Source organism: Amblyomma mixtum, chromosome 3, assembly GCF_055824585.1.
Source record: "Amblyomma mixtum isolate Tamu chromosome 3, ASM5582458v1, whole genome shotgun sequence".
Lineage (NCBI taxonomy): Eukaryota > Metazoa > Arthropoda > Arachnida > Ixodida > Ixodidae > Amblyomma > Amblyomma mixtum.
The window spans coordinates 258,457,204-258,482,746 of NC_143014.1; the positions used below are offsets into that span (position 1 = coordinate 258,457,204).

Below are 25,543 nucleotides of genomic sequence, written 5' to 3' on the forward strand. Positions count from 1 at the left end.
AACCACCCATCCCCCAACCAACAAGAGCCTCGTGCGAACATTGGCTCTCCGTAGGAGCTAGGAGATTACCAAACATATTTTATTTGAATCACTTGTACGACGCCACCTTTGCAAATCGCGTTATATGTCTCGAGCCCCTATATGGCTTAGCTTAAAAAACACAGCGAATCATTGCTTCTCGCAAGTAGAACGTATAATTTAGTTTCGCGTGTGCTAATGACGTCGCACTATTTTGTTGCGTTAAAAAGTGATAAAAATTCACCACATAGATAGGTCGGAAGCACTACGTTTCTGCACGGACAGAAATTTTCAACATCTTAGTTGCGACTTCTGCTGCGACCATAGGTCGGCGGATTTACTCATGAATGGACTCACTCAATCTCATATTCAGATCATGATCTGAGTGATGAGTGAGTTTGGTCTCGCATGCAAATCAAGATCTGAATTGTTAGTCCATCCTGACTCACATTCAGATCACGATCTGAGTCGTGAGTGAGACTGAGCTTACATTAATATCATGATCGGAGTAGTCAGTGAGTCCGGGCTCAGGCTCAGATCATGGCCTGTACTTTCGCTACGATGTGCGCTTAGTTTTTTTATTTCCTTCTAGTTTGCTGATAGCAGAGGGGAGGAGTGATTTACTGCCGCGACCAAGTAGGCTTGAAAGCGAAGCCGCTAGGGGATGTCTGTGGGCGACTGAAGAGAATTCCGCGGAAGCGAGGAATAGGAATAGTGTTTTGGTTTGTTTGCGCGGGTGCCTGTGCGGTAATGCGCCGCGTGGGGATGTGGCGGAAGTTTTGTCCGAGTCCCACCATACCACTTCGCTGGGGGCGGGGGTCCTTTGTCGTGCTGCTTGGTCGGCTCGGGGGCGAGTCACTTCGGCGCTTCAGTGCAGTGAGCCGTGTGCCGAGTCAAAACGAGTGAATGATCCCTAATGAAATGTGCGTTGTGAGATGTGTGAGTCCAGATCAGCCGTGAGCCTAAACGAGCGAGGGAGCCCAGATGAGTCGTGAGTCGCAGCGATTGCAAATTAGCTGTGAGCCTAGCTGAACTTGATTTCGTGAGTTCGAGTGAGCGCGGGCCTAAGTGAGTGTGAGTTTGAGTGAGCTCATAGGTTTACCCGCGCCGCGACCGGCGTAGAAAAGTGGTATGCACCTCGATGCTCCTGGTGCTGGCTCGCTCCCCCTCGCGAGCCGACTGAAAGAATGTCAAGCCGTGAACAAAAGATGGGTGGGGAGCTGCAAGGATTGCAAGAAAACTCGGGGGACACTGAAAGAGCTAACAGCCATGAAGCAAAGAGTCCCGAGAGCCCCGCAGTCCTCCGATTGTTGTAAACCGGACCCCGCTGCCGACGCGCGCGCTAGCGCCCGTGCGCAGGCGCCGATATCTTGAGAGCTTTCGTGAGAGATAAGTGTCCCCTCTAATTTTTGTCCACCAACTTGCTTCACGGTTCTTATTTTTCGAAACCACGAACAACCCCTTAGTAACAGCTGTGCTTAGTAAGCGGAAGTGGGCATCCGTCTTTTCTGGATTTAGTGCAAATACACTCCGTTTCCCCACTATTCGCTTTCTTTAGAATACCTGTACAACCTCTCCAGAAGACAAATGACAAAGGTTCTGATCGGTCACTACTTCCCCTACTCATATGTCTGTCTGCAGCCTTACCTATAGCCTTTCTTGACACCAGTGTTTAATGCGAGTTCAGGGGGTGTAGGTTCAGCTAGCCACAAAAGCCTTTTTGAGACTTCAAACACCTCCCTTGCGCGTTAGGACGTGCCTTCGCATCAAGGGGCGTTTGTGCCGTGGTCAGTGAATTGCTGCCTGTGCGAGCAACGACAAACTATTGAGCAATGAAATTATTTTTGGGCCGTGATGCTGTGTTAATTTGGAACTTTTCATGTTAGTACGACTTTTTAGCGTGTGAAAAAGCCTTGTGATGGATAAACACGCAGAACCGCCGCTCTGAACGAGGTCTGTTCAGAGAACAGTGCATTTTAGCACAGCAGCTTTGTGCTGAGCAAGTTCAACCCCCTGACTAGCTATTCTTGAGGTGCGTGCCTTCCGGAATCTTGTAATTATTCCGTGATGGTGGCGTGATGGTGATGCGAGACCTCATGTTGAGATTCCTGAATTCGACGCGGTCAGGTAAGGCTAGAGGAGGGTCAGGGAGGTTCTTGATATTCAATGCGAAAACAATAAAAAGAAGCTTTGGAGATGGCCGAGTACCCCAAGACAAAGGTAAACGAAGCTTTTGCGCTGCTTCTGGTATGAATCCCACCAGAGGTTAAAGTATGGTATTTTTTGCTGCATTAGCACTATATACTAATCCCCAAAAATAACCGCGGTGTGAGTGCGTGCATGCGTGCGCTTGTGCGTGTGCAGCTCCCATCCTTGATGCACACTCCGGTGTGTGCACATCCGGGCACCCACTGGCAAAAATGAATCTTCATTAACCTGAACACCTCAACCCCCCCCCGCCCCCCACCAACCTGAAAGCCGATGTAGCCGACGCGGATTGCTGTAAATGCTATACATATGCTGTTGCTCCAGCGTTCTACGAAGGAACCCCAACAAGCATAAGCCTCCTGCCCCAGACATCAAGAACCTAAAGTGCGCTACAGCGAGAGGCAGATATAAGCCCTCCGACAGAGGGTTCAAAATCCAGCAGTCCGAGAACAGCCTGACGAAGCCACCAGCTGGCTATTGGCATCTATATTTTTTCATAAGAACAATTTCAGCGCATCTGGATTACACAAAACCATTTCATAGCAATTGCATTTAATTAAAGTGGCATCTTTCTGGGCGTAATCATTACCATCGCTATTTAATTTTTTTTTCTCTTGAGTATCTTATCGCTTTAACAAGCCCGCCTTTCCTTCCTTATCTGCGTCAAGTGCAACAAGGAATGTTCGAAATCAGGAAAAAAGGAACCAAATTACACATCCTTTATTTCGTAATAGTCCTAGTAACATCCACTTACCCATCCACACATCCACTTACCCACCCATCCATCCATACATCCACCCATCCACACATCCACACATCCACACATCCACCCACCCACCCATCCACCCACCCATCCGTCCGTCCGTCCGTCCGTCCGTCCGTCCGTCCGTCCGTCCGTCCGTCCGTCCGTCCGTCCGTCCGTCCGTCCATCCATCCATCCATCCATCCATCCATCCATCCATCCATCCATCCATCCATCCATCCATCCATCCATCCATCCATCCATCCATCCATCCATCCATCCATCCATCCATCCATCCATCCATCCATCCATCCATCCATCCATCCATCCATCCATCCATCCATCCATCCATCCATCCATCCATCCATCCATCCATCCATCCATCCATCCATCCATCCATCCATCCATCCATCCATCCATCCATCCATCCATCCATCCATCCATCCATCCATCCATCCATCCATCCATCCATCCATCCATCCATCCATCCATCCATCCATCCATCCATCCATCCATCCATCCATCCATCCATCCATCCATCCATCCATCCATCCATCCATCCATCCATCCATCCATCCATCCATCCATCCATCCATCCATCCATCCATCCATCCATCCATCCATCCATCCATCCATCCATCCATCCATCCATCCATCCATCCATCCATCCATCCATCCATCCATCCATCCATCCATCCATCCATCCATCCATCCATCCATCCATCCATCCATCCATCCATCCATCCATCCATCCATCCATCCATCCATCCATCCATCCATCCATCCATCCATCCATCCATCCATCCATCCATCCATCCATCCATCCATCCATCCATCCATCCATCCATCCATCCATCCATCCATCCATCCATCCATCCATCCATCCATCCATCCATCCATCCATCCATCCATCCATCCATCCATCCATCCATCCATCCATCCATCCATCCATCCATCCATCCATCCATCCATCCATCCATCCATCCATCCATCCATCCATCCATCCATCCATCCATCCATCCATCCATCCATCCATCCATCCATCCATCCATCCATCCATCCATCCATCCATCCATCCATCCATCCATCCATCCATCCATCCATCCATCCATCCATCCATCCATCCATCCATCCATCCATCCATCCATCCATCCATCCATCCATCCATCCATCCATCCATCCATCCATCCATCCATCCATCCATCCATCCATCCATCCATCCATCCATCCATCCATCCATCCATCCATCCATCCATCCATCCATCCATCCATCCATCCATCCATCCATCCATCCATCCATCCATCCATCCATCCATCCATCCATCCATCCATCCATCCATCCATCCATCCATCCATCCATCCATCCATCCATCCATCCATCCATCCATCCATCCATCCATCCATCCATCCATCCATCCATCCATCCATCCATCCATCCATCCATCCATCCATCCATCCATCCATCCATCCATCCATCCATCCATCCATCCATCCATCCATCCATCCATCCATCCATCCATCCATCCATCCATCCATCCATCCATCCATCCATCCATCCATCCATCCATCCATCCATCCATCCATCCATCCATCCATCCATCCATCCATCCATCCATCCATCCATCCATCCATCCATCCATCCATCCATCCATCCATCCATCCATCCATCCATCCATCCATCCATCCATCCATCCATCCATCCATCCATCCATCCATCCATCCATCCATCCATCCATCCATCCATCCATCCATCCATCCATCCATCCATCCATCCATCCATCCATCCATCCATCCATCCATCCATCCATCCATCCATCCATCCATCCATCCATCCATCCATCCATCCATCCATCCATCCATCCATCCATCCATCCATCCATCCATCCATCCATCCATCCATCCATCCATCCATCCATCCATCCATCCATCCATCCATCCATCCATCCATCCATCCATCCATCCATCCATCCATCCATCCATCCATCCATCCATCCATCCATCCATCCATCCATCCATCCATCCATCCATCCATCCATCCATCCATCCATCCATCCATCCATCCATCCATCCATCCATCCATCCATCCATCCATCCATCCATCCATCCATCCATCCATCCATCCATCCATCCATCCATCCATCCATCCATCCATCCATCCATCCATCCATCCATCCATCCATCCATCCATCCATCCATCCATCCATCCATCCATCCATCCATCCATCCATCCATCCATCCATCCATCCATCCATCCATCCATCCATCCATCCATCCATCCATCCATCCATCCATCCATCCATCCATCCATCCATCCATCCATCCATCCATCCATCCATCCATCCATCCATCCATCCATCCATCCATCCATCCATCCATCCATCCATCCATCCATCCATCCATCCATCCATCCATCCATCCATCCATCCATCCATCCATCCATCCATCCATCCATCCATCCATCCATCCATCCATCCATCCATCCATCCATCCATCCATCCATCCATCCATCCATCCATCCATCCATCCATCCATCCATCCATCCATCCATCCATCCATCCATCCATCCATCCATCCATCCATCCATCCATCCATCCATCCATCCATCCATCCATCCATCCATCCATCCATCCATCCATCCATCCATCCATCCATCCATCCATCCATCCATCCATCCATCCATCCATCCATCCATCCATCCATCCATCCATCCATCCATCCATCCATCCATCCATCCATCCATCCATCCATCCATCCATCCATCCATCCATCCATCCATCCATCCATCCATCCATCCATCCATCCATCCATCCATCCATCCATCTATCTATCTAATCTATTCAGTCATGGGGTTTTACTATCCAGAGATTTTACTATCAAGGGGTTTTACTGGGTGCTGCGTGTGTATGCTTTGTGCGCGTTGTTGTGGACCTGTAGCGGGAACGGGAGAAATTAGTGAGGCGTAAGCCCATTCCCGACTTAGGGGAAAGAGGGAAAGTAGAGGAATGCAGGATACCGCTGCAGAGCAGATATTCGGCTATAACTGAGGAGGACGGTCTTAATGCTCAAACAATGAACGATAATCACAGCTATCATTACGGAGTGCGCAGTAGAAGCAGGCGGTAGGATGGCTCGACAGAATGCCAGCAAGCTATCTCAAAAGCTGAAAAATCTGATTAAGAAACGAAAAAGTATGAAGACGCCTAACCCTACCGACAGAATATAACAATAGAACTGGCAGTGCTATCAAAGTTATTAAATAAGCGCAAGGTAGCCGACACAAGGAAGTTTAATATGGAGAAAATCGAGCATGCTCTAAAGAACGGAGGTAGCCAAAAACCAGTGAAGAGGAAGTGGGTAAAAAATTGGCTGGGGCTTAGCTCGGTTAAGCCCGGATATCAGAAGCGGAAAGCTTCGGCGATGCCATGGCTTAGCTTATGGTTTCCTAGGCGTAGCTTGTTGAGCCCTACGTCTCGGATTTATTCGCGGCTTCTCGGCGAATTTCCACGCACCACTTCAGCATCGTCTTCCATGGCCGCCTGCGCTCCTCTCAGAGCGCTCATACATATATACCGACAGAGTCACAGCAGCTCCGACCACAGCCGCGCATGCGCAGAAGCGCGCGGCAGCAGCTAAAGGTCAACCGGCAGAGCCGCAGTGGCATGCGCCTCTCCTGTGACGTCACGCGGTTGTTGCAGAGTCGCGGCAGCGGCGGCTCCGACCGCCTGCGCCTCTCCTGTGACGCCACGGTTGTCGCAGAGTCGCGGCAGTGGCAGCGACGGCTCCGACCACCTCCGCCTCTCCTGTGACGTCACGCCGTTCGCGCATGCGCACCTGTGGCTTTTTCTGACGGCGGGGCCCACGCTAGGCTCGCTGTTGACTAGCCTAGCGAAGCTTTTCGCTTCAAAACTAGATGTATGCGCTACAGGACGAAGAGGGCAATGCCATTAGCAGTATGGATAGGGCAATTAAAGTAGTCTAAGAGTTCTTCACAAATTTATACCATAGCTAACGTAACCAGATCATTAATGAGAGAGACAGTCGAGCGCAGCAATGGGACATCCCGCCAGTAACGAAGGAGGAAGTAAAGAAAGCCTTAGGAGCAATGAAAAGGGAGAAAGCAGCTGGTGAGGACCAGACAACAGCAGATTTGTTGAAGGTTGGAGGAGAGATTGTGCTCGAAAAACTAGCCACCCTCTATACGCAATGCCTTGCGACCTTCAGCGCACGAAAAGCTTGGAAGAACAGCAATATACATTTTAATTCATGAGAAAGAAGACATAAAGGACTTGAAAAATTACCGACCAAAACAGCTGACTGTCCGCTGCCTACAAGGCATTTACTAATGTAATCGCAAATTGAATCAGGACGACTTCAGACTTCAATCAACGAAATGACTAGGCAGGCTTTCGTAAAGGATACTCGACAATAGGCCATATGCACACTATCAGTAAGGTAATAGAGAAATGTGCAGAATATAACCAACCTCTATAATAGCCCTCATTGATTACGAGAAAGCATCTGACTCAGTGGAAACCTCAGCTCTCATGCAGACATTGCGGAATCGGGATGTAGAACAGCGTTATGTGTAAATATTGGAAGATAACTGTAACGACTGCACAGCTCCTATAGTTCTCCATAAAGTCAGAAACAAAATTCTAATAAGGAAGGGGGTCAGGCAGGGAGCCAAGATCTCGCCAGTGCTATTCACGGCCTTTAGTTAATTTAGAATACCTAAGCAATCTGCAATTCACTGATGACATTGCCTTGCTAAGTCACTTAGGATATGAACAGCAAAGCATGATCAATGAGTTAGACAACAGAGCAGAACGGTGGGTCTAAATTTACCATGCAGAAAACCAAAGTAATGTTCAACATCCTAGCAAGGGAACAGCCGTTCGCAATCGGTAGCGAGGTGCTGGAAGTAGTAAGAGAATATGTCTACTTAGGGCAGGTAGTGACCACTGATCCGGATCATGAGAGGGAAATAACTAGAAGAATAAGAATGGGGTGGAGCGCATATGGCAGGTTCTCTAAGATCATGAATGGCAGTTTACCAGTAACTCTCAAGAGAAAAGTATACAACAGCTGTATCTTACCGGCACTCACCTATGGGGCAGAAACGTGGAGGCTAAAGAGGGTTCAGCTTAAATTAAGGACAGCGCCGCGAGCTATGGAAAGAGAAATGATAGGTGTAACGTTAAGATACCGGAAGCGGCCAGAGTGGGTAAGAGAACAGACGTGGGTTAATGACATTCAAGCTGAGATCAAGAGCAAGAAGTGGGCTTCTGCAGGGCATGTAATGGAAGGCAAGATAACAGCTGGTTTCCAAGAGAAGGCAAGCGTAGCAGGGGACGGCAGAAAGTTTTAGCGGGGATGCGGTGGCCGCAGCTGGCAAAGGACAGGGTTAATGGAGAGACATGGGAGAGGCCATTGCCCTGCAGTGGGCGTGATTCCTTCAAATATGCCATCACAAGCCCTTCTTTTTTTTAAGCAGGTAGCAAGATATAAAGTCAAAGTCATTAGCAATTCAGAAAAAAAAGTTCAAACTAACACAACAACTCTATACGGAGGCATGTTTTGCAGCCTTGTAGTAACGCAGTACACTAACGCTGCTGTGATGCTAATTAGGCTGCTATGATTGACTTTTTTTACATATAAGCGCACACGAAAATGTAAGCCGGGAATTAGTATGCGAGTTTCTAGTGGAAGCAAGGCTTCAAGCCGACGTGCTAATAATGCGGATACGCCCTCGACTACGCCATGTATCACCGCCTCTGCACCGTCTCTGCACTGTGAAAACCCTATAACGGCACAACTCGCCACGAAAACTGAAAATGGCCAATGTTTCAAAGGTGCCTTCACCAATCCATGTCACAGCATGATCGTGATCCGCACACGTGCACTCAGAACGTGTGGACAGTGACAGCTAGGACACGGCTTGATTTTTGATTGGCGCCGAAGTTATAATTAGTCGGGCCAACCTGCCCACCACTGCACTCTCGGTAAGTTAGGAGGGGGTGGAGCGACAAACTTCTCCACCCCGCGTGCGGAAGATGAGGTTAGACTGCTGACCGGCGATAGGGGCCACGCCTGATTAGCCGTTGACCGGAGGGATGAGGCGTATAGGCAAGTTTCTTAGCAACCCTTTTACTCGGGTAAGAACAAGAACAACGGTTACGAAACAAGCCAAGCAAAATAGCGGTAATGCACAGGCGCGATGCGAACAGCAAGCACAAAATCAGAACACAATCACAAACTATTAACAAGAAGAAGGAAAACAACAGGGCGAGAACTATACAACAAGGTTACACGATTAAAGCAATATACAAAATAATAGGACGAGAACAGCGACAGAACAAAGAAAAGAGTGGAGCGAGTGGTGAGAAACGGTGGCTTAGCTGCGTAGTGGCAAGGTCCGGTCGCAGGGAGCGTCGGGCTGCGGAATCGCGCGGTGCTGATGGGGGGTTGCGGATACGGGCGAACTTGGGCCACGGGTCACGCGTCTTCCACGCGTCTTTCGGGGCCGCCGTCGCCGCGCTCTACGCGTCAGACACCGCCTAGGCTCGCTTGCCGACCACTGCCCCTACTGACCCCACACACGTCCGCACGCACCGAAATCTCTAAGCCAACTAACTCGGTCGTGATTTTCCCGCCACCGCGTTCCCGTGACAAACCAAAAAAAAACAAATAAAAGCAAACGAATCCTCTCGGCCCCGTGCACCAACGATTTACAGATGTTGAGAAGGGGGGAGAAGAAACATGAAGAAACTGAAGGGGACGCGAAGGAAAGGTATGGTCCTAACGAGGAGCGATGTTCACTTCCCAAGGTTGGGACGGGTGCTAAGGCATACACCGGCCGCTTCCCGTCCCCCCCTCGTGCAATCGCTCGCTTCCCGACCATAATCCCGGGAGGGGGCGGCGTAGCCTTGACCTCCCAGCGTCGCGAGAGGTCAACCGCCCACGCGGGGGGAAGCAAAATCATCGCCGCTGCGTCGCGACATGCCCGCATACAACCGGCGCCGTGGCCACTTTGGTCGGAGAAGAAAAAAGAAAGAAAAGGCATGCACGCACTTTGTGACACTCGCGAATGTTTTTTTTTTTTCGTTTTACGAGTGTTTACCTCTGGTAAAGGGGCTGCGAAACACTGCTTGGGGGGATACCGGCTATACTTAAGGTGGATTCTTTATGTCACACAGATGCTGACTTAAAAAGAATTACAGGAATCGATGCACAGGAACGGGAGTTATTCAATGAAGAAATTTCAAAATACAAGCAAACAAAACGCTGCCCTCAACTCAATTTTGGCGGGGCTTCCCACTCCTATTTCGCTCTCCCAATGATGGAACCTGGCGCAACCAATCAAAACAGCCTGCCAGAGCACGTCGCGGAAGTTTGCACTCCATGGCTGCCTGCTCTCTGTAACTCGTTCTTGCTGAGACTGGCAGCGTCGTTTCCACGCCAGAGCCCCTGGTGGTGTATTTTTATTTTACTTGCTTTGCAGGGCTTTCATCTAAGACGAACAAGTTGTTTTTGTTGATCGAATATAAAACGCAGACAGGTGTCAAAATGTGTCTCTATTTATTCACACAATTTGCAGTATATTTACTGTTTGTTCAATCATCAAGCTCGCGCCAGGTGACGTCATATCCGCTGCTAAAACCCGTTACTGTGTGGGGACACCATCAGAGCCATAAATTTGTTTTTAGAAGGGCATTAAAATATTAAAAAACGGAATATACGAGGTATTACCGACGCTAATAGCACCATTGTAACTCGCTGTATGCGATCAACAGGCAAAACAGTCAACTAAGATTGTGTTTCTGGGCCCCTGTAATGCGTACTTGAGCTGCTATTCTTTCTCACGTCATTCTTTGACTTTCTTCAATCGTATTCCCCTACCCTGTCCCTTCTGTCCCGCTTCCAGCAGATGAGTTATCGGAGGAACACAAGGCAGTTTCCGCGCCTGATCTCTCTCCTGCTCACCTTCATCATCGCAAACATTTGGCAACGTGAACACAAACCCAACCGAGACGAAGCTGGCAGGTGCAATCAGCGACTCCCAAATTCTCAAACCGAGCAGCGCGCATCTTGGCCTTCTGCCACTGAGCCATCGCGGCCAGTCCTGAGAAAAAATTGGCAGTGGCTTAGCTCTGGTTAAGCCTGGATATACGAGCGAAAAGCTGCAGTTATGCTTGGTTTGACGTCATGGCTGTCGCAGTTTGCGCACAATGCACTGGGAGCACCACGACAGCGGTGTAGATTTTGAGCCAAACTCCCTCGCTACCACTTCTGGGTCTTCTTTTCTTTCCATGGCGAATGTCTGCGTCTCTTCTACGGCCGACGCCGCCGCTCACACGTGCGTTCTAGCAACGCCTTGCGAAAGAACCTTCTCTTGCGACGGCGGCGGAGACCGCTCAGCAGCGGCAAGGACTAAACCGGTGGCGAGGAGAAGTGGCAATGGAGCGTGCGCCGCGGCGCGCGGCCTCTTTTATTTCCGCCGCCGCTCGGGCGGTATCGCAACGCCTTGCCATAACGCGATAAGAACGCGATAAGAACCGCTAGCAGCGGCGAAGGGTAAACAGGTAGCGAGGAGGAGGAAGGGCGCGCCGCGGCAGCGCCCAGGGGTGACCCACGCGAAGCGCGGTGTTGACGAGCCTAGTGAAGCTTTTCGCTTCAAAAAACTGGCGAATAACACCGCACCTTGAGCGCGTGCTTTGTGTGCTGCGCATAGAAATTTAGAGTGCTAGCCCACTCAGCCTGGAAAGTATTATTTCAACGCCTTCCAACAGCTGAGAGATAAACTAAAATCCTGAGACACGCCGTATACACACAAACACGAATGTTTTCCACGGCATTTATAAGGTAGCACTTGCAGCCGATATGCATTTGCAGTCGCGGGCACGTACGGTGCTATCGCAGATTAGCGAACAATCGAGAAGTAGGTGTAAGATTCAACAATCAGGATTTAGCTGGGAACATACAGGAATTCTACAGTATTAACGAGAGGGTGGCAGGTATCGTTATTAGGCTTAATAAGAGGTACAAGCTGAAGGTTGTGCAGGCCTACGCACCTGCATCTAGACATGATTACCAAAATGTTGAAAGTTTCTATGAACACATTCAATTGGCAATGAACAAAGTCAGATCACAGTACAGTGTACTAATGGGCGACTCTGACGCGAATGTAGGCAAGAAGCAGGCCGGAGACCAGGCGGTAGGCAACTATATGGAGTGCATACTGCAACCGCGCAAAACGACGAGGGACGAAGAGAGGAAAGCACAGGGCAATACGCGTCTTGTCCTGTGCTTTCCTCTCTTCGTCCCTCGTCGTATTGCGCGGTTGCAGTATGCACTCCATTGTCAACCACCAACTAGCCCGCCTTCACTTGTTACAGGCAACTATATGACATAGGCTCCAGGAATAGCAGGGGAGAGTTATTGGTATCGCAAAGGGAAATAATTTACGGATCATGAATACCTTCTTCCGGAAACGAAAGAACAGGAAGAGGACGCCAACGGAGGAAGAGGAAGAAGAGCGCCAACAGTGAGACAAAAAATAAATAGACTTCTTAGTATGCTCTCTCCCTGGTATCGTGCAGCATGTGGAGATCCGCGGAAAGGTGCGTTCTAGCAACCACAGAATGGTAAGCTATCGTATTAGCTTAGATTTGAAAAGCGAACTGAAGAAGTTAGTGAAGCAGAAGCCCATTAACGAGTTATCGGTAAGAGGCAAAGTAGAGAAATTGAGGTTATCGCTGCAGAACGGATATTCGGCTCTAACTGACGAAGACGATCTTAACGTTCAAACAATTAACGATAATCTCACAGCTACCAGTACGGAGTGCGCAGTTGAAATAAGTGGCAGGATAGTTCCGACTGGATACCGGCAAACCATATCAGGAGGCGAAAGATTTGATTAAGAAACGAAAAAGCATGAAAACGTCTAACCCTACAAACAGAATAGAACTGGCAGAGCTATAAAAGTTAATAAATAAGCACAAGGTAGCCGACATAAAGAAGTTTAATATGGAGAAAATCGAGCATGCTCAAAAAAAAAACGGAGGTAGCCTAACAGCAGTAAAGAGGAAACTATGTACAGGTAAAAACCAGATGCATGCGCTACGAGACAAAGAGGGCAATGTCATTAGCAATATGGAAAATATAGTTAAAGCAGACGAAGAGTTCTACACAAATCTATACAGCAGCCAATGTAATCAGAAGGTTAATGAGAGAGGCAGTAGAGCAAAGCAATAGGACATCCCGCCAGTATGGAAAGAGCAAGTAAAGAAGGCTGTAGGAGCAATGCAAAGGGGGAAACCGGCTGGTGGGGATCAGCTAACAGCAGATCTCTCGAAGGATGGAGCGGAGATTGTGGTGGAACAGCTATAGGCACCATGTATAAATAAATGCCTTATGACCTTGAGCGTACCAGAAGCTTGGAAGAGCGCTAACATTATCTTAATTCATAGAGGTGAGACGTCAAGGACTTGAAAAATTACAGACCGATGACCTTACTGTCTGTTGAGTACAAGGTATTTACTAAGGTAATCGCAGAGAGAATCAGGACAACCTTAGACTTCAATAAGCCAAATGATCAGGCACGCTTTCGTAAAGGACACTCGGCAATAGACCATATTCACTATCAATCAGGTTGTAGAGAAATGCGCAGAATATAACCAACCCCTGCATATGGCGTTCATTCATTACAAGAAAGCATTTGACGCAGTTGAAACCTCAGCTGTCATGCAGACATTGCGGAAACAGGTTGTAGAAGAGTCTTATATGAAAGTACTGGAAGATATCTATAACGACAGCTCAACTGTCATGGTACTTCATAAAGTCAGCAATAAAATTCCAATTATCGAGGGGTGTCAGACGGAGAGACGCGATCTCGCCAATGCTGTTAATCGCTTGTTTACAAGAGGTGCTCCGAAACCTGTATTGGGAACAGTTGGAGATAACAGTTAATGAAGAATACTTAAATAATTTGCGATTAGCTGATGACATTGCATTGCTAAGTAACTCAGATGTGATGATCAATGAGTTAGACAGCCAGATCAGAACGCTAGGCATTAAATTAACATGCAGAGTACCAAAGTAACGCTCAACAGTGCATAAGGCAGCAGCAGTTTGCAACTGTAGCGAGTTGCTGCAAGTGGCGAGGGAATACGTCTACTTGGTTAATCCGGATCATGAGAAGGAAATAACTAGAAGAATGAGGTGTAGCGCATATGGCAGGTTCTCTGCGATTATAAATGGAACTTAATCAATATACCTCAAGAGAAAAGTGTACAACAGCTGTACTTTACCGGCACTCACCTACGGGGCACAAAAGTAGAGGTTAACGAAAAGGGTTCAGCTTAAAGGGGCACTGCGATGATTTCCTCAGTACCAGTTAATATCATTAGATTCATCATGCTTTCCAGACACCAGAGCAAAAAGAATTATTGAAATCGGAGCGTGCAAACGAAAGTTATTCCACTCTGAAAATTCGAAATGAAAAGCTCAGACGAAGACGCATTTCACTCGCCCATTTCGCTCACCCAGTACCGAGATTGGGCGCTACCAATCAGAACCGCGCCAAGCGCACACGCGCGGAAGCGTGCATGCAGTCGTTGCTTTGTCGGGGCTGTAGACAGCCGCGCATTTTGACGGCATCTTCCCCCCGTGTACGCGGCGCCGTAGTCGGGGCAGGGGTGACTAACAACAAAGGAAGCTCCCCGAAGTTTCTTTTTTAGTCGGACTGGAAGGCTGTCAGCAGTAGCCCCCCAAACTCGACTCCCGTCTCCTGTCCCGCCTTTCTCTTCACAAATTTGGGCAAGGTGTGCCGACCGGCTTTTTTTTTCGCTGCCGTCTTGGTATGGTCACGGCCGGTCTCGACGCGCGCGCTTTCTGGTTTGAGGCAGCGTTTTCTCAACAGCGCTGGCCGCCACGAAGGTTTGAAGCGGAATGGAAAGTGTCGCCCCTAGCTGTATTGTTAGTTTTCGTTCGCTTTCCCTGCTTCTTTCCAGTTTTTGAGGCATGCGAAAAGCTTTCAGAACTCAGAGACATAATATTTTGGATCCATTTCGCAAACTGCAAAGTGGACGCCCAACGAATGAGAAAAGCAGCGCCCTATCTGGATGCCACCTCATTTCCGCTGCCGCAAATGGCCGCCGCGTTGCGACACCATCGGCTCGGAACAAGCATTTCTAGCGAAAATTAAAATATCAAATATTATGATTTCGGTGATCTCATTGCGCGTTCAGGACTCACAATGTCCCTTACTCTGCATACAAAGAATAAAGATTTCATGCTTTATCTACGTCGCAGGGCACCTTTAAGTTAAGGACAACGCAGTGAGCTCTGGAAAGAAAAAATGATAAGTTTAACGTTAAGAAACAGGAAGCGCGGGCAGCGTGGGTGACAGAACAAACGCGGGTCAATGACATCCTAGTCTAAATCAGGAGGAAGAAATGGGCTTGGGCAGGGCATAAAAGGCAACGGCAAGATAACCGCTTGTCCTTAAGGGTTACGGAGTGGATTCCAAAAGAATGCAAGTGTAGCAGGGGGCGGCAGAGAGTCAGGTGGGCGGATGAGATAATGAAGTTTGCGGGGATACGGGGGCCGCAGGTGGCAAAGGATATAGGAGAGGCATTTGCCCTGCAGTGGGCGTAGTCAGACTGATAATGATGATGATGATGCAGCCGCAGCAAAAATGCTTCAGGCATCTGGAGCGCTAACGGGAGGCGGCTACGCCTGTGCTTCCAACCACAATCGACTGTTGTGCATCGGCGCAGACACGTCTTACATTTGCCGTGCACCTTGAGTTTCACTTTTATGAAACGGTAGGGAATAATCGGGCTTTTTGTTCGCTGTAATGGTAAGTTGACAATTTTTTTGCGCTCTAAACTGGTGGGGCCTTCACAACTTGGCCGAATGTACGGCGTATAGACATGATATGCTCCTCGAGCGGAATTCTTTGTTGAAGGAAGAAGTGTAATGTCAATTTATCGATAAGCATGTATAGAGAGTATAAATTACCCTGACTACAAAGGCCAATATGCATGAAGCATGTCGCAGGAAAAAGCGTCACTGGTATCTCGGAAAACACGGCATCGGTGTCTGCACGACAGAGACAAGTTTATAAAGTTTTCTCGCTCTCTTTTCCCGGGAATCCTCGAGAACGAAAACTAAAAGGACGACAGTGACGAAGACCACGAAAATGTAACCAGCCTATGCTGTCCCGCGCACCGGTCAGCTGAGCTGCACAAAAGTTTCGGGGACATACAGAGCGTAACGAGCGACTGAATGCTGAAGGCCAGGCTTTGTCGGGCAACCCTCGCACGAACAAAGGAGCACAGACACCAAATTTTTTTTTTTCTCTTTTGTACCGGTGCGTAAGTCACTACCGTACATGAATTACCGCGTGGTATCCGCCCGCGACCGCTAAAAACAAGAAAGCACTGCTTATATCACAGTTTTCTTCATGCCAGAAGCGACCTATACTCACCTTTGACATCGCAGCCACCGCTTCGCTGTTGAACCGATACAGGTGAGTGAAATTTGTATATCAACTATTTTGCGGTCGTAGGCGATCACCACGAGGTGATCCCTATATACTAAAGACCTACATATCATTACGACGAAGTAAACACGCAACCAAAGTTTTTTGATGACTTTACCCCTTTTGAGCCTAGAAGCGGAGCGTGATTGCCTACGGCAAAAACCGAAGCCGCACATGGAAAGAGGGACATCAGCAGGAAACATTTCTCTTCCTCGAGGAAATGGGTGTGCCCACCGAAACTACTGCTACCAGCAAGCAGACACTTGATACACAACGCCGCTGTGGACCCAGCACTGATGTGGCATTCGAGAGCAGGTTGCTGTTGCTTTTGTTGCTGACCTCCGTAGACATAGCACATACACATGCGTGGGGACTGGCAGGATTTTTTGGTGAAGGCTAATGAAAATCATGTAGGTCATTGCGAGGAAATTTTAGAGGCATGAGGCAGCAATGTAGGGTAGTGAAATTATAAAACTAGAAAAAATAATGAAGACAAATTAAAAATAATGAAAACAATTTTGAAGAACGAGGAAAAAACTACACAATTTCTAGGCGTGTGGAATTTCGACTGGGCTAAACAAGGAAACCGCCCAGTTGCAATGGTGTAGTCGTGAAGGCATCCGCAAGCACTTTCTAACGCGAATCCCTTGGCGCTTGCACCGGACAAGAGAAGAACTGGGTGTGACACAGGGAGCCCTAACTTCGAGAGAGGAGGCTCCAGTGATATGAGAGGAAGACAATAACCTTTCTCTTGTGCATCATCATCATGAATTCAACGTTGTGTTCAGCAGGATGACAGTGTAAGTCATTTCCACTCTATGAAAACATCTGATTATTTGGGAGAGGTCTTGCCCTGCAGTGGGTGAAGTCAAGCTGAAGATGATGATGAGCATTTCATAGTCATTACGGTGTTTCCAGCCCCTGAAAATATTGATTATTTATCGCAAGGAACCATAGCTTCACCTATAGGTTGCTAACTACAATACTTTAAATGTCATTATAAAGATGCGGTGTTACAGCTTAAAAAGATAATTTATTTAGTGCCTTTAAGCACGTTACGCTGTCTCTAGATCATTTTCCTGTTTCCTCTTTTTCACGGGAAGTTTCTACCTTAATACGTTATACTTTACGGAATAAATAATAATAATAATAATAATTATTATTATTATTATTAAATTATTAATTCTCTTATATAATGTTTATTCTCTTTCTCTCTTAGTTCTCTTCCTTCCAGTTTAGGCCCCACAGGCGACAACTCGCAGGATACAACTTCTAAGTACTTTGCTTTCAAGGTTATTAGTAATCAGTTTTATTTTCTTTTATGGTTATCAGCAGCCAGCTGTTAACACGATCGCCACTGCTTGTTGAAAGTGAAAGTTGTGCTCATTTTACCTCGAGGCTCATGTGTCCTGTTTTGTCGGGCAAAAATTTTTAAAACTTGTAAAATTGTAAGAGACTCTTATATAAATATTGGAGATAATGGTCCATTATTCTAATATGTAGCACAATCTTTCTTTTACAGTGTTTCTATCGATCGCATTGTACTGTTCATATTGCCAATGGAAACCAATGGGGATCACTTTTGACGATTCCAAGTACGTCAATATAAGAAAAAATACAAGACTGCCGTCGCGTGATCTGCGGGCATATTGTTATAGGGAAATCTTACATTATATGAAAAAAAAAGTGCGTCCATAAATGGTTTCCCGCTCCTAAAATGCTTTCGTCCAGAATTCCTGGGTTTGTGTGAACTGGATGAAAGCTTCTCACAGCTGTGTTTGAGCTTCTGTGCTTTTCGCAGACGGCAGTTTGACAGCGCGGATGCACGCTCAGTATGAAGTCGTATGTGGCAAAAGTTGCACGATTAATGCATGCAGTGAACTTAAAGATAAACAAAGAGCATCTTGAACTTGTCCACTAAGAAATACTGCAGTAGATGTGCAGGCGGAAACCTATTTGAAAGGGTAAAATGATACCAAATATCCGCGTGCATCGTACGCATTGACAAAATGCTCGGTTTTGCCGCCACGGCGGCTCAGTGGCAATGGCGCTCGGCGGCTGACCCGAAACACGCGGGTTCGATACCGGCTGCGGGGGTCGAATTTAGGCGAAATTCTAGAGACCGTGTCAGTGCACGTTGAAGAATCCCCTCATAGCCTGAGCCGGTTTCGAACGTTAAACCATCATAAATAAAATAAAAAGGCGCATTCTCACATGAAGTTAGGAAGTCAGTGCGACAATACCTGGGTTCTTTTATCGTGACCTGTTTTCTTTCTAATTTTTCCTTACGTCTCTTTTATTTCTAGGTATGGCTGATGCAAAGGTATTTCCCGTTGTTCCTTGCACACGCGCCACTGAGAACAGGGAGCAGAAGGCAAAGAAGATTTACTCGTGGTGTGCGTTGCACGCGCTCTCCTATTCCAGTTGTTCGAATCAGGCGCAAAGCCGTTTCGTCGATGGGACGTGGCCACGTTGTACGCGTCTGCCTACCGCTGTTTGTTCACCCCATGGCTCGCAGACAGGGCGCCGCTGTACAGGTTCCTGGCCGCCGCATGTATGCCTGGCCATTGCTAAACAAGGAACGAGCTTCATCAACTGCAGGGGAGTCCACAACACGGTCAGCGCACCGTCTTCATCTTAACGGTCGCCGGTCTAAGAGCTCGCCCAGCGCTTTTCCTCTGCCCGGTTCAGCCACCGGACTCACGGGGCACTCGGCGCTGGCGATGGGCGGCAACACCCGGCTCCACGACAAGGACCGCGGATGTCGCGAGAAGCACCCGCATGGGAGTGCACCCATTCCGGCATGGGAGTGCACCCATCCCGGAAAACCCGTCAGCCGATCTCCTAGCGACCACCACGGTAATGTATTTTCAATTGTTTATTTCCTAGTTCCTGCGTTTAGATGCTCTGGCAGCAGTTGTAGACTGTTTTTGCGTCGCACTGCCCCGCGGTACTCAACAAAACCGGCTAAATAACCAATTTGCACGTCGTCCCTTCACCTTCCCATTGCCAACTCGCCCACCAGTTCATGTTGCGCAACGACGTAGCTTCGCCGTGGGTGTAATCCATTTTAAGAGGAACACGGTGGAGTACAGATACATGAAATCGTCTCTCATGTTTCGATGAGACACTGGATCCCCAGTGCCGCCCCGCCGGTTTTCTGCTCGATATAAGATTTTTCCCAGTCTGCGGTGCTTTTCTTTCCTGGGGTGCAATTCTCTGGAAAAAGGTCTTTCAACAAACAGCTGCGTTTACCGGTGAGTGATTCGTCCCGCCGTCAAACAACTCAAATCCCCTTAGTGTGGGCCCACTTAAGGCCACTTGAGGTTATAGTGAATTGGGCCGATTACATCGAGTAGTTTCGCCTACAGGCTGTCCTCTTATATGCATCAAAAGAGGACGGCGTCGTTATGTAGGCTCCACTGAAATGCGGATGGCACGCCCGGTAATCAAACCCGCGACATCGCCCACGTGAACAGCGCATATACTATATGCACTAAGCCATCCGACCCCAACGCAAAACCACCTCTAGCTTGGTTTAAACGATAATTTACCTTTTAGTTCTCTCAGGCCTTGCATTCCTTTTTTTATACTCTTTTTGGACCCTCCACAAAGTTTGCATAAATTGCACTGAACGCTAAGGGCCCCACACATGTCGCAGGTTTTTTTTTACTGTTTTGAGCAAATTCACCCACGTAACAATGTCACGATGATCTCATGGGGTCTTGATGGTTGGTCGGCGCCGAAATTGTAATTAATCGGGCCAACCTGCCCACTACTGCACTATCCGCAAGTTTGGAGGGGGAGGAGCGACAAACTTCACCCCGCGAGCCAATTAAAGATGAGATTCGACTGCTGACTGGCGATAGGGGCCACGCCTGATTAGTCGTTTGCCGGTGGCATGAGGCGTAGATAAGTTCCGTAAAAAAGCCCTTTACTTGCGCAAAGAACAATGACGAAATATTACAAGGCAAGGTATTTTAGTTATTCCCTTCCACAGTTCCTAAAAAGTAACCCTAATAAATTTTGGCGCTACCTTAGTGACTCAAGTGATGATGTAGATAAAATATCAATAAACGGGTCCGTTGTAGACGACGTATCTGACGTGGCCGAGCACTTCAACCGTTACTTTCAATCTGTCTTCTCTCTCCCGATTGCTGATTTAATGCATGTAAACTCGTCCTCTGACATTGAAGCCAATTTCATAACTTATGAAGGTGTTTTCAACATGATACTCAAACTCAAAACTAAATCCTCAGTCGGCCCGGACGACATACCTAATGTATTCTTGCACCGCTACGCTGAACCACTCGCGCACATTTTAACCCACCTTTTCCGTTTGTCATTCACCGAAGGCATTCTTCCAAATGACTGGCGTGTGGCTCGAGTGGTTCCGGTCTTTAAAAAAGGTGACCGTTTAAATATTGGTAACTACAGACCTATCTCACTTACTTCCAGTACATGTAAACTTATTGAACATATCATATCAAACTACGTCGTCTCGTACCTTGAGGAAAACAAAATTATTTCACCCTTTCAACACGGTTTCAGAAGAGGCTTATCAACTACCACGCAGCTCGTGACCACTCTTCATGAATTTGCTTCATCACTAGATAAGGGCGAACAGATTGACGCAATTTTCATGGATTTTAGTAAAGCGTTCGACCGCGTTTGTCACAGTAAACTGATATTTAAGCTTCGAAACATTGGCCTCCCCGATAACCTTGTTAATTGGATTCGTTCTTATCTTTCCAACCGACAGCAGTTTGTTCAGGTAAAGGGCTGCTTCTCTCACATTCTACCGGTGTCCTCTGGAGTGCCCCAGGGTAGCGTCCTTGGCCCGGTTCTCTTTCTCATCTACACCAATGACATCGTTTCGGCCATTGACACTGCAGCTATAAGTATTAGGTTATTCGCAGATGACTGCATTCTCTTTAAGTCTATTAATAGTAACCAGGATCAAGCACGCTTACAGATAAACCTTAATGCAGTTGCAGATTGGTGCGCGGAATGGTTAATGGAAGTAAATACTGATAAAACTGTTCTCCTACGGGTCACGAAAAAGAAGAATCCCTTCCAGTTTACATACACACTGAACCACGAAAACCTACTGCAAGTTGACAACTACAAGTACCTCGGCGTAACATTAAATAAGCACCTTAGTTGGACTAGTCACGTCGACAAAATTTGCGCTGCTGCTGCAAGGAAACTTGGCTTTCTCCGCCACAAATTAAAGTCTTCCCCACAATCCGTGAAGCTATTAGCATACAACACGTACATTCGACCTAAACTTGAATATGCTAGTGTGTCATGGGATCCATTTCTCAAAAAAGATATACATTCACTAGAGATGATACAAAGAAAAGCAATCCGGTTCATTTTCAACAGTTATCATCGGAATGCTTCACCGTCCGCCATCATGTCTGTAAATAATATTCCATCCTTGGAAAAAAGAAGAGCACTCGCTAGGTTAAAATTTTTTTTTCACTTTATCACCAACAGTTCAATTTCTCTGCCAAGGACTACCTGCGCCCACGCTTAACCCGGCATACTAGGAACGTTCATGACCACAGCCTTACGCCGTTCTTTGCCCGTACAAACCTCTTTAAAAACTCTTTTTTTGTTCGCACTATCGCTCAGTGGAACAGCTTGCCAGCTCTCGTCTTTTCCGCGCGTAATGTTCATGATTTTGAAGAACGCTTGTCCCCTATCATCTGAGTTCTGTTTGTAATCCTACGTCTGGTGTTTTATAATATTTCTTCCTGTTTTTTTTTCTTTTTGACAATGTTGTTCATACAGCAACCTTTTACTTTTGACTGCCTTTATGTTGATCATTCAGGTGTTTTGTAGTGTTTGTCTGTTTTCTTTCTTTCTTTTTTGAAGTTTGGTGTGATCTTTGGCTGTTGTTAAATTGCCCACTCTGCTTGGCCCTCGGGCTGCAGTATTTTGTAAATAAAATAAATAAATAAACACAAAATACAGTCAGTTGCTCAGGCGCGAGACAATAAGAACAAGCTACGATCCCCGACAAACGCTCTAATATGAGCAACACTAGGCTGATAACTACGCAACAATTCTTCTCGAGACCGAAATACTAAACAGAAGATTAAGACGAGAAACAGCGAGCGACAAGACAAACAAAAGAGTTCAAGAGAGTCGGGAGAAAAGGTGTCTTAGCTGCGTAGTGGCGAGGTCCGGTCGCAGGGAGCGTCGGGATGCGGATGGTCGTTGCGGGGCTATGGGGGTTGCGGATAGGGATGAACTTGGACTACGCGTCTTCGGGGCAGCCGCCACCGCGCTGTACGCGTCAGGCCCCTGCGTAGGCTCGCCTGCCTACCTCTCACGTCCGCACGCACTGATTTCTCCTGGCCAACTGCTCGGCTCGCGGTTTCCCCACCGTTGCGTTCTCGTGAGAAACGAAAAAAAAAAACCTCTTCAGTCGCCGCGTACACGCAGATACTGAAAGGAGGGGGAAAAAAACAAGAAATGGGGAAGTAACACGAGAGATAGCCCAGATGCTAACGATGACCGTTCGCGAAGGTCGCGAAGGGGCTGTGGCATTCAACCCACGGCTCCTAGAACGTACAAGCGCTGGAGTGTAGAGAGGGCGGAATGGCCTTGGATAACCCTCCAGCCTCGCGCGGAAGGTGAAAATCGTTGGAAATCCATAAAACCTTGTCCGAGGCGAATTTATATATGTATTATTGCGTCCTACAACACAGCAATGTATCCTGCTGTTGTTATGTGCCATTTTGTGCTCGGGAAGGAGGCGCACAACTGCTTCGCGACAGCGCGCGCAACACAGCGGGAGCTCTCGGACTGCCCCCGCCTTCCTGACAGGGACGCGCGCGCCGCCGTCAACGGCGCGCGCGTCGCGCGGGAGTTAGATGTGCAGGGTGCGGAGTGGGTAAAACAGACGCTTACTACAAGTGACACAGATGATTGCCATGTCGTCCGAGACTTAGAGAGGCGCCTGGGCTACCTCGGCCACAGAAGTGAACAGGCAGGCAGCAGTGGCGGTCCTAAGGGGGAGGGGGGGGGGAGCGTCGCCCTCCTCCAAAAAGCCTTTGAACATCTTCCCGAACGTCCATTTTCGGGCTGTCACAGGACGAGATGCAATTTTTTACATAGAAATGGAAAGCTTTTTCGTCTGTGATGCCTCAAGCACCCATGCCGCCGGCGCGGCGGCCACGGCGACAGCGGTGCCATTCACCTGCGGTTGCGGCGGCCAGCAGCCTCGTTGGGGCCGCAAGGAGACACCCATTCATGTCTTTATCCCACCATGGAGGACAGCGACGCCAGCGAGGGGATCAACTCTTCTGTTGGCTTGACAAGGCTTGACCAGCCGCCTTGAAGGAGGGGTCTGAGGGCGGAACAAAGCCCATTCCCCGAACTAAGTAATGAAGGCCGCCAATCTCACTGGTGAAATGTCCAGGCAGGTGTCTTGAGCTTCGTGGACATGCCGTGGCGGGGTATCTCAGCTGTCGGCTTGTTTCGAAATGAATATTGCTCGCGTAAATGTTAATATTGAAAGAATGAATAATGATGTAACATCTATATCGTCCGCAATTTATTTTTCAACAACAAAGCGCACAAAAATTATTGTGTAAATAAAATAAATAACAAATCGTTGCTTCTTTCTTTTCTTTTTTGGTATACAGAAGTCTGTGCCGCCCGGTCCCCCTAAAACTACTCTCTGGGACCGCCACTGGCAGGCAGGCAACGACTTCGCGACAAACTAATCTTGAAGACCTTTGATCATCATTATTCATGTCCTAGGCGCTCTTTGGACACAGCATTCTTGGCACCATAAAATTATCATCCTATTATCACCACCGTTAGTGCGTTAGTAGGGTGGTTGCTAGCCATTCTTCCAGGTTTGCAGCAAAGCGGGGCCTCATAGAACGGAGCAATCAGCATTTCAGTCAGCATTTCAGTTTTGGGGTGATTCGAAATATCGCTTTCTCTTCTTTCTCTGTGTATAACAATACAAGCACATGAAATATTTTTTAAATCCAATTCCCTTCTTTTAAACTGATGCTTGATTAATCCAGCATCGAGAACTTATGTTCTGTCTCTAACCTTGCTCATTACTTTTTCTTGTACGCAGCGTGCACCAGGTCCAGTTGGTGGCTTCCTGGTGCTCCCGAAGAGGCCGGAGCTCTAGCGGCAAAAGTTTTATCCTGTGAGACATTTTCAGCAGTAAATAATGTTTAAATGCGTCAAATTATGGTCCCGTTTATTTCAGCTAGATCGAGAGAAATTAACTGAATGTTGCTTTTTGGGATCCAATGGTGCAAACATTTTCTCTTTTAAACAAATTGCGTCCGACAGTCACCAAGCGCAGACCATCTCTTCGACCATCTCTTCAGCGTGTACAAAACGTTTGTGCAGGCGAGTTGGCGGAAGCTCGTGAAGCTAGTCGCATGAAGTCGGCTCTCCGATCTGCACGCTCGGATAGTCCAGCTGAGACGTGCCAATTGCATCCTCCCTTGGATTCCTGCGCAGAGAGGCAACAAAGGCTACGAGTGTGCTCCCAGCTGGGCTCGGCCACCATGCAGGCTCACATCTCCTCTGAACGCATTAAAACGCGTAGAGATTGAACCCTTGAACCCTCGACTTTCGGAAAAATGGCAGTGATGTGGTATTGCCCTTGAAATCCCCCAGAAGGAATAGGGGAAAGGACTGTGGAAAACTAGTGTGTGTCATTCTAACGACTTCCACTTTCAAGGGGAGGAAACAGCGGAAGTGTTAATAGACCCCACCTGTGTACAGTGGCGGTCCCGGAGATTAGGGCGGGGTGGGGGTGACGGACTTCGGTATTCCAAAAAAAAAGAAACAAATAGTAACGAAATAAAAGAAACAAAATCGAAAGTTCGGGGAAGGGGCTTTTTTCCTCCCTCCGTACCCTCTGACAAGGCGGCTGGGCGGCTCTCTTTGTGAAGCTAACAAAACGGGGGACCGCAGGAGAATGGCACCGCCGCCGCCATCGTCGCTTCGACGGCGCCAAGGCAAGACAACGAAGAATG

The 25,543-nt window shown here is 48.0% G+C and overlaps 1 protein-coding gene across 1 annotated transcript; it reads left to right on the forward strand.

Moving 5' to 3' along the window:
• Window positions 1–3,504: 3,504 nt before the first annotated feature.
• Window positions 3,505–25,117, forward strand: LOC149354526 (uncharacterized; the record flags this gene model as incomplete). The annotated part of the gene is made up of 3 exons (XM_089575999.1): window positions 3,505–5,816; window positions 19,033–19,373; window positions 25,023–25,117. Coding segments are annotated over 3 exons (2,748 nt in total), but the record flags the coding sequence as incomplete, so codon positions are not given.
• Between the last annotated feature and the right edge of the window lie 426 nt (window positions 25,118–25,543).